At 38.2% G+C, this 14,110-nt stretch overlaps 1 protein-coding gene across 2 annotated transcripts in view; it reads left to right on the top strand.

The window, feature by feature from the left end:
* LOC110963639 (sodium/calcium exchanger 2-like) overlaps positions 1-14,110 on the top strand; it is a 219,388-nt gene that overhangs the window by 180,312 nt on the left and 24,966 nt on the right. For both annotated transcript variants that reach the window (XM_051958171.1, XM_051958170.1), the window contains 4 exons: positions 5,743-5,868; positions 6,094-6,289; positions 7,207-7,337; positions 12,842-13,215. In XM_051958171.1, the coding sequence (XP_051814131.1) occupies positions 5,743-5,868; positions 6,094-6,289; positions 7,207-7,337; positions 12,842-13,215 (827 nt within the window). The remainder of the gene's footprint in view (positions 1-5,742; positions 5,869-6,093; positions 6,290-7,206; positions 7,338-12,841; positions 13,216-14,110) is intronic.

Genomic DNA, 14,110 nt, shown 5'->3' with positions numbered 1-14,110 from the left:
CTCTGTACCCCTATGGAGATATTCCATTAAAAATCAGCCGTTTCCAGCTAGAATAGTCATTTACCACATTAACAATGTCTAGACTGTATTTATCATTTGTTTAATGTTTAAAAAAAAACACTTTTCTTTCAAAAAGGAGGACATTTCTAAGTGACCCCAAACTTTGAACAGCAGTCTACAAATGCATGTCCAGCTCACGTGTAGCTCAGTTGAGAAGAAATGACGCCATTGGTCAAAGTTAGGAATTATCTCCTTAAATCTCAAGTATGACTCCTGCTGCTAATTTTTCTCCTCGTTTCTCACCGACATCTCCTGGTGAATTTTAGGATTAAAAATATGGGAATCATATCAGATAAAAATCAAAGCTAAAATAAGAACCACAATGCTGTCTCCCAATCAAGCCTTGAGCAGTAAGGTTTTCCTCTGGGACGTTGTCTGATTAGCATTCTGGTTCACTGGACTGAAGGTTTGAAGTTGCCGTTGGTCCTGTGTCCCCTCCGTGATCCCCTTCCCAATAAGAAGCAACAACAATAACACTCTGGAAACAGCTTTTCTGTGTGTCAAATCTGATTTCACTGCAGCTTCAGGACCAAAACAGCTCAGGAATACACAGACTCCATCTGTCAGGACTCTTATGCCCGATGTTGATCCACTTTCTGTCAGTCAGAGTTTATTTATCGTTTCTTTTTACTCTGGCGGCAGCAGTGATATCGAGTTGACCAATGTACTGATCTTTTCCGCTTCACACTGACTTCTTTGATGTTTGTCGACCACAAACCGCTAAAAAATAGTCTTAGTGAGTCCTGTGAGCTCCTCAAGAGTGGAAGTAAAGTCACCTCAAGGGCAAGGAATATGGAATTTTGCTGTTGTTTTGTGCAAATCTAGCCATTTTAAAGAGAAATCTTCCATCACATCAACAGTATTTGGCTGGAGCACCATCTCTGTATGATGGTCTTAGCACCCTGAAGGACTATTTTGATTGATTTTAAAGAAACTGAAACGAGCCTGATGTTTTCGCCCCCATAGCAGAATGAAAATGAGATGCGTTCTGACCAGTCTACACTGTAGATACTGCAGGTGTAAGACTGACTTTCTGAGTCTCGTCTTGTCAGCAGGGTGTACATTAATACTTATCAAGCTCATCACATTCCCAGCTGTCATTATTCTTTGGACATAACTCCACTTATCTCAGTGGGGATGAAGCAGAAGAGGAACAGTTGTTCACTTTACAAACACTTCAGCAACTCATATAGAGTCAGATGGAGTCACAGCGACTCTTTAGTTTACCGTTCAGATCAGTCGTAGCAGAAAATCCTTCACACCTTTAGCTTATTTAGATTTTCCACCCCACTAATAAGATACATGGCTCCATGGATGAGGAAGATTGTGGTGTCAGAACTTTCAAATAAAGATCCTCAGCTGAAAACACTGAATAGAACCGGAATTTGGCTATTTTGTGCACACAGATTGAGTAACTGTTCATCTATGAGGAAAACGCCCCCTAAAAACAACATCTGATCCAATCTGATGGCCTACAACTAGTTTTGGAAAGTAACATTGGAGAGTACATTTACTCAAGTACTGTACTTAAGTAGCATTATGAGATCGAGTACTGTCATTTTATGTCACTTTACGCTCCTGCTCCACCACATTTCAGAGGCAAAAATCTTCCTTTACTCTTCCACATTTGTTCGATAACTTCAGCTACTTTGCAGATTTAGTTTTAAAATATTCTATTGCTGTTCTACATAAGGATCAAACTTTATTGATGGCAGAGGGAAAATTCACAAGCAGCAGAACTAAAGTTGTTAAATCACATTTCACAGCTTCAACATAATCCAGTAATATGAATTATATTAAATGTGCTGTTCTGTATAATGAGCATTTTGGTGCTTTTATGTGAGTCTCAACCAAAACCTTAACGTTTTTTTTTATCCTGATTAAATTGGAGTTTGTTGCAAAAACTTTAAAAACTAGCTTAAGATGAGAAAAAGTTCATATTTTTAGGTAAACTGAGCAAAATAATCAAGTTTCTCAAAGAAAATTAAGGGAAAGACTCAACTTAAATAGAATGAAATGAAACTTTATTGATCCCAGAGGAGAAATTCACAACCTGCCTGCAGATATAAAGAAGTTTAACAACCTTTAACAGCTTCAAAATTAAAGTGATGAATGTGTTAATGCATCATTAATTATATTCCAGTAATATCAATGATTATTTTTGAATGTGCTTTTCTGTATAATGATCACATTTAGTGCTTTATGTTTGCCTGAGCCAAAAACTTTCCATTTTTAAACCTGATTAAATTGGAATTTGATGCAAAAAAAACTAGCTTAAAATGAAGAAAAGCGATTTTTTTAATGTAAACTGAGCAAAAATAATCAAGTTTCTCACAGAAAGTTAAGGGAAAGACTCGATCCGAATAGAATGAAATGAAACTTTATTGATCTCAGAGGAGAAATTCACAACCTGCCGGCAGATATATAGAAATTAAATCATCTTAAACAGCTTCAGCACTAAAATAATGAACGTTTTAATGCATCATTAATTCTAAACCAGTAAAATGATTGATTTGAAGTATGCGGTTCTGTGTAATGAGAGCTTTTGGTGCTTTAATGTTGAGCAGAACCAAAAACTTCGCATTTTTTATCCTGATTAAATCATGGTTTGCTGCAAAAACTTTAAAAGTACCATAAAAATGTTATTCTCTGGGGTGAATGGAGCAAAATAATCAAGTTTCTCAAGGAAAGTTAAAGGAAAGACTCAACTTAAATAGAAAGAAATGAAACTTTATTGGCCTCAGAGGAGAAATTCACAACTTGCCAGCAGATATAAAGAAGTTAAATCACCTTTAGCAGCTTCAACATTAAAGTGAGGAATGCATTAATACTAATTATGGTCATAATAATATGAAATATACCGTTCTGCACAGTGAGTACTTTCATTTTTGTTGCTCTGAGTCTATTTTTAAGTACTTCTTCACTGTGGTTTTTCTACTTTTCATTAAATACTAGCTGTGAGTTCTTCTTCTGGAACCAGCAGGACTTTTGTTTTTATTTTCTAGCTGCTATCAGGAATCACAGATGGAGGCATTTAAAGCAGCCGCCTCCTTTATTATGTGTTTTTCTGCTGCACACCTTTCAGATGTACACCGGTAGATATGTAGAGTACACGATTATCCTGATGTGTGATTTCACTGGCTCAAAATACCCCAATATTTTAGTATCTTCACATCTTAAAAGGTGATTTTAGCTTCTTTTTAATCCTAAAATATTGTTTAAAAATCTGCTTTGTTGGTGCTTCTTCATGTCCTAGCAGTTATCTTAATTATAGAGTGTAAAATGTCACTGTAGGCAGAATTTCCATACAATTTAGCTGCAATTTCTTACATTATGAAGGACTGGAAGTAAGAAGCCAAACACTCCCACGCAGCTTTTTTTTGTGCGTTGTGTGTCGACAGCTGCTCGGCGCTGCAGAGATGATGTCAGTTAGTCACTTCTATTGCAGCGTTTTTATAGACGCAGGTGAAAAGAAATGGCTTCGACAGCCAAAGGTTAAACTGTGTTCAGCTCGTAGTTGTGTCATAAAACTGTTTTCGGTACTTCACACCTGCTGGGTGCATTCAGCCGTAGGCAGGAAGTGTGTTCAGATGGGAGAGGAGGACGCATTTTTATTGAATGAACGCTTTCAGGAGCTCCTCACCGACTGCTCCATCAGCACCAGAGATGTGAAACCAAATCTAACGCAGCATGTGGCATCAGAAGACTGAATACGACATCGCACTTTCTAAATGACCACATAAAACATCATTAAATCAGTGTTTCCCAAAGTTGGTGCTGCAGGACTAATGATCTTTTTGTTCATTCATTGTGCGACATTATGCAAATCTGAAGCGGGAACACTACTTTCTAATGGCTGCTTCAGGGCCTTCACGGTGTGAATATGCATCATATTTGTGTTTTCTAAACTCTCTCAGTCCTGGTCAACACAAAGCCAGATGAGGAAAAACATTTCAGGAGAGTCACAGCTGCAGGTTTGCTTTTTTTAACCAACGGCAGGCTCAAATTAAAATGTGTGCACCTAAACAATCTGAGCTAATTTTAATTTCAAAGTAAATGCAAGTAAATACACTTAAGATGTCACTCTGATTAATTGCATTTTGTTACATTTTAATTTGTAAATTCATGTAGCACCTGTTAGGAGGACAAAAATAGCCTATTTTAATTAATTTACTGTTGATACTCCTACAATTATGTGCATGGTTTTGTCCAGAGCATAACTTTGAAATATACCACTAATTAAGTTCTGACCGCACTCCCAAATCCAATTATTGTAATAGTTTATTATCTACCACAAAAAAATGGGGGGAAAATTAATAACTAGAAGCAAAAAGGGGGAAACAGACAACATGCAATAATAAGCATTTGCTGGTTTGGCTCATTTTCATCTCCAGTCTCCTTAATCGATGTTTTAAGACATTTAAAATAAGTATTTGTCACACTATATACTTCATAAAATAGTTTAAACAACCCACGTTTGAATAAAAACATAAATAGTACTGATAAAAGACATAATTAGTTGATAAAATAAACTTACATGTAGTAAAATACACTACGGGGTTAGAGGGTAAATGTAGTGTTAGAGGGTAAATATGGTGTTGGAGGGTAAATGTAGTATTAGAGGGTAAATGTAGTGTTTTAGGGCAAATGTAGTGTTAGAGGGTAAATGTAGTATTAGAGGGTAAATGTAGTGTTGGAGGGTAAATGTAGCGTTGGAGGGTAAATGTAGCGTTGGAGGGTAAATGTAGTGTTAGAAGGTAAATGTAGTGTTAGAGGGTAAATGTAGTGTTGGAGGGTAAATGTAGCACTAGAGGGTAAATGTAGTGTTGGAGGGTAAATGTAGTGTTGGAGGGTAAATGTAGTGTTAGAGGGTAAATGTAGTGTTGGAGGGTAAATGTAGCACTAGAGGGTAAATGTAGTGTTGGAGGGTAAATGTAGTGTTGGAGGGTAAATGTAGTGTTGGAGGGTAAATGTAGCACTAGAGGGTAAATGTAGTGTTAGAGGGTAAATGTAGCATTAGAAGGTAAATGTAGTGTTGGAGGGTAAATGTAGCGTTGGAGGGTAAATGTAGCATTAGAAGGTAAATGTAGTATTAGAGGGTAAATGTAGCGTTGGAGGGTAAATGTAGCGTTGGAGGGTAAATGTAGCATTAGGGGGTAAATGTAGCACTAGAGGGTAAATGTAGTGTTGGAGGGTAAATGTAGTATTAGAGGGTAAATGTAGTGTTGGAGGGTAAATGTAGTATTAGAGGGTAAATGTAGTATTAGAGGGTAAATGTAGTATTGGAGGGTAAATGTAGTATTAGAGGGTTAATGTAGTATTAGAGGGTAAATGTAGCATTTAAAGGTAAATGCAGTATTCAGCCTGCATTTAAAATCAAGGCATCACTCAGTAAAAGTTAAAAACTTTTGGCGTTAATTTAATCTTTTAAGGAATCGAGGAGGTGATTTAGTTGTCGAGCTGGAAGCTAAAGTTGCTCCATCTGGTCTCTGGGCTGCAGAGACTGAAAGTGACAAGAATCTCAACCCTCCCAGAGTCGGTGTTTGTGTGGTGTTGTGTAGATCTCTGTAGTATGTTTGTGTTGTGTAGATCTTTGAAGTGTATTTGTGTTGTGTAGATCTCTGTAGTATGTTTGTGTTGTGTAGATCTCTGAAGTGTGTTTGTGTTGTGTCTCTGCTGCAGGTGATTCGTATCCTGAAGGAGCTGAAGCAGAAATATCCCGACAAAGAGCTGGACCAGCTGGTGGAACTGGCCAACTACTACGCACTGCTGCACCAACAGAAGAGCCGAGCCTTCTACCGCATCCAGGTAACACGCAACCTACACAACCTACACAAACAGTCCCTGAGGTGAACACAAAAGGTTACACAAACCCACAAAACAACAGGAAGCAGTTCAAGGACTTTGTAGAGTCTGTTTTTCTGCTGCTCATGATGAAACAGGCTGCAAACGTTCAGACGACGCATTCAGAATCTGAAGAGTTTTCAAGTGTTTCTTGTTTTGAAGGGATTTTAACGTTTTATCTCTTTGAAGGCCACTCGTATGATGATCGGAGCCGGAAATGTTCTGAAGAAACACGCCGCCGACCACGCTCGCCGGACAGCCGTAACCGACGAGGAGGCGCCGGAGGACGACGACCTGGCCGTCTGCAGCCGCATCTCCTTTGAAAGCGCCCACAGTCAGTGCATGGAGAACTGTGGAGTCCTGACGCTGGCGGTGGTCTGCCAAGGTACCGAATGATCACCATCTAGTAATGAGCTCACATTCATAAGTTAAAAGAGGTGCTAGTCAAGTCTGAAATCTTTATTTTCTTCAAATTAAAGCTCGTATTGAGCATTTTTAGGGCTTTGATCAGTTCATCCACATTTGTGTGCACTGGACTTGAAACAACAATCCAGAGCTGCAGTGTGGGGAGTAGTTACTCAGTTGATTCAAGAAGTAATCACATCCTTGACTTAAATATAGGAATTGATTTTGCCTCTAATCCAATTTAATATCTTTTATTGGGAGACGTAAACATTTATGCCTCAGATCAGAGTCCCAGTCGATACCAATTTTTAGATAACGTAAACTTCAAGTACAATAAAATTATTAAAATCAGTTCAGTGTCATTGTTTCACAGCTAAATATCTCTGCAGTGTATTAAGAACAAGAATGCAATTCAGCCTCCATTTTTTGTTCCTTAATGGTCTGTAGGTGTTAAGGAGCCTTATTGTCAAGATCCAGTAGGACACTGTCTGAAATGTAGTATTTGAGGGTAAATGCAGTATTAGAGGATAGGATGTACTGAGGCTCCACAAGTTCCAAAAGATGTAGAAGACCTGTTTTCTCTTCATGTCAGTAAATGTATAATAGATCAGCCGTAGTTCCTGGTTGTTCCACCAGGTGGAGCATCTTACTGTTTAATACTGTAGAGACCAGAGGAGGCATCAGTCAGACTACTCGAAGTTCATGTTGGCAAGCAGAGAGCATTGTGGGAGTTTAGCTAGCTTTGACCACCATGACAAAGACTTCTGTGACACTTAATGACCTCCAGGAATATCTTCCTAACATTTACAACTTTCAGAAAGACATCTGTGAACCCTGTGTGCCAGATTTTAATATCCAGATACATCAGTGTTGTTGTGTTTTACTGCTGCTGTTCAGGCGGTCTGGGAGAGAACACGTTCTATGTGGACTACAGAACAGAGGACGGTTCTGCCAACGCCGGCTCAGACTACGAGTACAGTGAAGGAACGCTGGTGTTCAAACCTGGAGAGACTCACAGGGAGATCAAGGTGAGTCCAGGAAGCAGGAAAAGCTCCGATGACAGGTGACATGTAGCTTCTCTGCAGCTTTGTTTACTTCAGCTGTGTTTGAAACCAGTTTTTATACCAGCACTAAGCACTTACCAGTTTGTAATTTACAGAACAAAGCTAAATCTGCAGTAAAAATATTAGGATGTTGCACTGATTCTGCTAAAAATCCCCAGTTTGAATCCGACCAGCTGAACTCACTGCGTCCCATAATGCAACACTGCAGAGTTCACAACACCAACATGAAGGGTTTCATCACAACTTCCACAACTACACAAACTTTACCCACCAGGGGAACTTTGTCAGGCTTCAGTTGTTTATTGTTCTTCTGTAGGCAGAGGTTTAATTAAATGTTTTGTTTGTTCTTTTAATTACATTTTATTTTCAAGGGGAACCTTAACTTTGTGACTTTTGACACAGGAGATCATTCCTGATGTGTTTTATTGAATTTGTGCTCCAAACCAGCAAGTGTGTTAAAATCAAAACACTGTCAGTCGATGTGAAGGAAAGACACCGAGCTGCTTCCAAAGTAACGGAAATGTCAGGAAAATAATCTTAAACTCATCATACAGTAGCAGTAAAGTTATACAACAAAACAAAGGTGGATCCAATCATTGATCCGTAGGAAGAAACTGCAAATTTGTTTTCACTTTTCTGGGATTTTTTGGGGCAGAAGATGTTGTTTCACATTTGTTGTTTATTTCCTCTTTCTAAAAGAGAAAGTCTGTAAAACTAGATTAAGTTAATTAACTTATAACTAAATAACTTTTTTAACAACAGATTTTTAAAAATAATCTTATTTGTGCCTAGAAAAAGTAAGATTTCTTTTAATACTTGTACCTCAAGTCAAGTTTTGGCAACATAATCATAAAGACTTTTATTGTGTCCTTAGTTGTGAGTAAAGTTGTATTTTAGAACTTCAAGATTTTAAGATCAACTCATTCTAGTTGCTCATACAGTCCAGGCAGTGAAATGTGAAGTGACAGTTTAACAAGGCTGTGCAAACACAATAAGATGGGACTAAAACATTCCTTAGAAAGTTGGTCAGTTACCCAAATACATTATTTTGACAACTAATTAACCTGTTCTTTAACTCTTTGCTTGTTTCCTTAAAAAAAATTGTACAGATTTGTTGCTTTTGTCTGTTCTCTGTTGTTTTAAAGTCAACACCGTCAGGTTTTTGACACAATCACTCATTTGAAAACATCAGGAAACTGTTGGTGAGATATTTCTAAAAGCTAAAAACATTCATATTTAGTTTCTTTTCCTCTGCTCAGAGTTCAGCTGAACACAAACCTGACAGACTCATTCTGCTGCTTTTCTTAATAATCAGGTCCGAGTCGAGTCTGACAGGATGTGAATCTTACTGTTGAAATATTCATTCAGCTTTTTGGAGACCAGATGAATCTTTAATGAAGCCTGCAAGGAAACGATAAGTCGATCGTGAAACAAGAGATCGTTCCAAAACCTGCGATGTCTTTGTTGAAATAAAATCACTGACCTGCTGCAGGAGGAGCTCTGCAGTTTACTTAACTTCACTGAGGTACTTAAAGACTGTGCAGGCGTCTGAACGAGCTGCAGTGTGGCTGGAAAGATTTCCGAGGAGATCAAAGCGAGCGGAGAGATGATGAGATTCATAATGAAGGTCCCAGCAGGAGACTCACACAGAGGCTGGAAACAGATGCCAAGATTCAAGACAGAAAACGTCTGCTGCCACCAGTCCGACTGAATCTGCTGCTGCATGGATGTTAGCTGATGAGTTACGGGAAGAACCAGAAAAGACAGAAACTGTTCAGCTGTTCCTGAACATCTGAGATGGAACTCAACATCTTTTAAGCTTAAACTGTCGCTGTTGTGAAAAATACTAGAAGAAAATGACTTTACATTCCAATATGTTCAGTTCTACATCTTTACTTTTTTTAAGTTTTCAGTAGAAATAGACCAATTATCAGCTGGTCGATTATCGTCACTCTGAGGTCTTAGAAAAGTCTCTCAAGAAGAATGACTCAATATTTGTCCAAAATATCATAAAACTGTTGACCAAATGATGAAGAATTTTCAAAATGACTCAATATTTGTCCAAAATGTGTCAAAATGGCCAAAAAAAACTGTAAAATCTTACTCAAAGCTAGCCTAAAGCATGTCCAAAGAGACTCAGAATTATTGAAAAGGACTCAGAATTGTTCAAAATTACTCAAAATTACTCAATATTTGTCCAAAATGTGTCAAAATGGCAAAAAAAAAAACCCTGTCAAATCTTACTCAAAACTAGCCTAAAACATGTCCAAAGAGACTCAAAATTGTTGAAAAGGACTCAAAATTGTTCAAAATGACACAAAATGTCAAAAATGACTCAAAATTTGACAAAAACTACTCAAAAGTTGTCCAAATGACTCAAAAAAAAGTCAAGAATGACTCAAAATTTTTAAAATGACATAAAAACTGTTGAAAAATGACAAAGGCTTGTGTCTCTTTACATTATCTTGTGTGCTTTCTTAGTTGGGACACAACTTTAACACTAACTAACACAGAACTAAAATGGACAATTTTGTTTCCAGGTGCAACAAACTACATTTTTCATTTTGTGTTCTTCAAACTAGAGGCAAAGACTAAAGGATTCTCATAATCATTAAGAGGAACTTCAGTAACATTGAGGTGTTGCTGTGTTTAAGTAGATAATTAAGTGAAAGCAGTGAAGGATTGCTGCTATTTTCCAAGTTCAGAAACTATCTTCGAATAATTCAGCACTATAACGAATCGCTTTGAGTCTGATCTGAAGAGAAGCTCAGAGTTCGAACGCTCAAACTTCTCCGTCTTTCATTACAAATGTTCACAAACTTCTTTTCCTGCAATCGAGAATATTATTTTCTAAAGTGCGCCACGCTGTGTGAATTAAAAGCACAGTGGATGAGTGCACGAGGTAAAGACGTGGTAAGCCGAGTAATCTCTGCTCACATCCAAATCCTGCCAAGAGATCAGAGGAAGTGTTGGGTCTGGAAATGGTGCAATGTCCTGCAGAGAAAAGAGCGTTAACAGATCGACGTATAAACTGGAGACACTGAGTGAGTTCATCACAGAGGTCACTGTCGCCCAATTCAGCAGAACAGTCAGAGATGAAACCATCCATCCGTTCTCCATCCTCTATACACCGCTTTATCCTCACTAGGGTCATGGGGGGTGCTGGAGGCTATCCCAGCTGACTCGGGTGAAGGCAGGGGACACCCTGGACAGGTCACCAGTCTGTCACAGGGCTACATATACAGACACACAATCACACTCACATTCACACCTACGGACAATTTAGAGCAGTCAGTTAACCTCAGCATATTTTTGGACTGTGGGAGGAAGCCGGAGTACCCGGAGAAAACCCACGCATGCACAGGGAGAACATGCAAACTCCATGCAGAAAGATCCCAGGCCCACCCCGGGATTCGAACCGGAGATCTTCTTGCTGCAAGGCGGAAGTGCTAACCACTACACCGCTGAGCAGCCCAAGATGAAACCAATTAAAGTTAAACACGACTTCACAGACTGATTAACAAAATAAAAGACTTTGCTGTCATGAACAAAGAGTTGCAACGCCAACACCACCTAGAGGGGAAAATCATTCATTCATTATAGTTACAAAAAGGCAGTTGTTTCGTCTCTTCTGTGAGTTATTAATCAGATTTGACAAAATTTTTAACAAACGTCATACTTCCTTTCATTTTTTTTGCTGACGATATGCACGTTTACATTCTCATTAGATCCAATCCTTTTATAAGTTCTTAATGATCTTCTTTTAGCTGTCGATATTTAGATGACAGATTGTGTATATTAAGAATGAATAAACAGTAAATCTTTTATAGCCGTTATTTTCCAGATTTCTCTCTTTCAAAGGCACCAGACACTCTTAAAAGGTATAAAAGACAGTTCAAAGGAAATTAAAACACAAATCGTCCCCTTCAGTTTTCATTCGTTCCCATTATATAAATACTTACAGATTGCTGCACGTTTTATCATTTCATTGTATTGATATAAACAGTAATACTTTACACAGTAAAGTCTTTAGGCTGACTCTTGTACACGCATTGTTTGTTCAGCAAACAAATAAGTCGAGTGTGACCAAACAGTTCCAGCTGAGTGCCTTTAATAACTCCTAATAAACCACAGAAGTCCCCCCTGCAGCGTTGTGCATGAAATGAAAATGAAACTCCACATCGACTGCAGAGCCGAGCTGCATCCTGAGCAGGCAGATCGGCTTCGTCTCTAACAGACGAGACAGTCAATTATGAAAACGCCGCTCCCTGTTAGAGACAATGCACAGTAATTGTCGTCTGTTGTTTCACTCCAGTGGATCAAACAAAGCCGCTGTGGTTTACTTTCATCACTTAGTTAGTCATTGTCACTTCTGCTGTCAGTAAACCGTACATTTGTTATGGAAGTTTATTATGTTCTGCAGATGTTTTGGCTACTAGTACAGTCTGTATTAAGAAATAAGTACAGCCTTGAACCTGCAGTCTCTCTAACAGCCAGCAGGGGGCGACTCCTCTAGTTATATTCTATACAAGTCTATGAGAAAATGATCAAACTTCTCACTTGATTTACTGCCTCAGTGAACATTTTTCTCATGGGTTTTTGGTCTCAAGCTGCAGTTTCACGTCTCCTTCAATGCAACATGATGTTCATTTAGTAAGTTCTGGTCCCATTTATAAGGAAATAGATGGATAAAGCAGAATGTGTTTTAAGGCGTTGCTAACTTCTGATTGATAAGTTAGTAACAAAAGTGTATCTAAGTGTGTCCCAAGTTCTCAGCCGGAATGATGTTTATTAAGTAAAGGATTGTCCCATTTATTAACTTGTCACTTCAAAATTACTTCCAAAGTGCTTCACAAGGCAGCAAAATCAAACAGACGAGTCATAAAATCATCAGAATTTAAAAGACAAATAAAAACATGACACTATGTTTGAAAAAAAACAAGGAAAATGGGAAATAGAAATCAGATTTATAGGACGTCACTGACTCTGGCCATTTTTGTGCACACTTTTATTGTCAGTCGAGCCCCTGAAATAGACAGAATACTTCAAGTTGTGTACTGGTGCTACAATGTTATTATTATTATTATTATTATTATTATTATTTTGTCATTACTATTATTAGTAGCATTCGTATTATTATTATTATTATTATTACTATTATTATTATGTTGACTATTATTACTATTACTATTTACATTTTTACAGTTTTTTACTATTTTTTATTCTATGATTATTATTATTGTTATTGTTATTGCTTTTTTCTATTTTTTTACTATTACTTTACTATTATTAATTTTACTATTATTGTTACTATTATTATTTTTGACTATCATTATTATTATTATTACTAGTAGTATTATTATTAATATTATTTACTATTATTATTATTATTATTTTAACTATTGTTGTTGTTGTTATTAATATTGTTATTATTTTCGTTATTATTAAAATACTGCCTCCATTTCCAGGTGGGTATCATCGACGACGACATATTCGAGGAGGACGAGCATTTCTTCGTCCGCCTCCTGAACCTCCGTGTCGGCGACGCTGAGGGGATGTTCGAGAGTGATGAGGTCGGCGCCATGCCTAAAGCCCGCCTGGTGGAGCCGCTGGTCGCCACGGTGACCATCCTGGACGACGACCACGCCGGCATCTTCACGTTCAGCGAGCGTATGGTGAGGGTGAGCGAGAGCGTCGGCACCATGGAGGTGACAGTGGTTCGAAACTCGGGCGCCCGCGGCACCGTCATCCTGCCGTACCACACCGAGTCCGGCACCGCCAAGGCCGGGGACGACTACGAGGACGCCAGTGGGGAGCTGGAGTTCACCAACGACCAGACCACGTGAGTCACACCAAGCAGTTTCCTCCTGATATGTTCAATAAGAACTCACTCTAAAAACCTCTCTACAAGCTCTGACCTCTGCTGCTGGGGTGAAGTTCAGTCAGAGGTGATTTAACCTTTAGGTTCTCCAGTGATTGGATGCTACACTCTTCCATAAGTGGGTCAAAAATGTCCCGTATAAGAATCAATGTGTTTTTACTAGTGGTGGGTCATGATTAAAAAAAATCTAAATAATTAGAGGTTTTATAATGAATTAATCACGATTAATCGCAATAAGCAAAGTTTCTCTATTCGAATAAATGTTGGTAGACGATTTAATCAATGAGTAGACATATACGTATACTTGAACAACAAAATGTTTGTTTCATTTATATTTATATGCGTTTTTTTGTATCTGTCTACTACATTCCCAGTTGTAGCGATTATACACAACATTTTAAGACTTTTTGTGAACTCGGGCACTTCCAATGTGTTGAAAAGTGGTCTATTATGGGCTGACTGCACTGTTAGCCGGTACCAGGACTGCTGTAGCTAACATATGCTGCATAAGGTAATTTCATTTATGCAAATGCCACGCAGGGAGTGGAGGTCCGACCCATCGCAAAACTTTTGCTAATCATCTAAACTAGTCATCATTGAACTAAAACAAGGACAGATTCAGCAGCTTATTTTTCACCTCAGATGGTTTCAGAAATATTTTTGCTGAATTATTTTCATGATAAAAGGGAAAGTTTGCGACCGAGCCGCCATGTTGGTCCGACGTTTCTGCGCTAAGTGCATCCTGTGCTTCTTCTTCACAGCTGCTAAACAGACTGTAGGTTCATTACCACCACCTACATGTTATTTTTTTCTGGAATTAATTAATCATAATTAATGCATTAAAGTCCTAGCCCTA

This window comes from Acanthochromis polyacanthus, chromosome 13 (assembly GCF_021347895.1).
Source record: "Acanthochromis polyacanthus isolate Apoly-LR-REF ecotype Palm Island chromosome 13, KAUST_Apoly_ChrSc, whole genome shotgun sequence".
Lineage (NCBI taxonomy): Eukaryota > Metazoa > Chordata > Actinopteri > Pomacentridae > Acanthochromis > Acanthochromis polyacanthus.
Note: the sequence above shows the minus strand (reverse complement) of the source record. Positions and strands in the feature narration are given on the sequence as shown.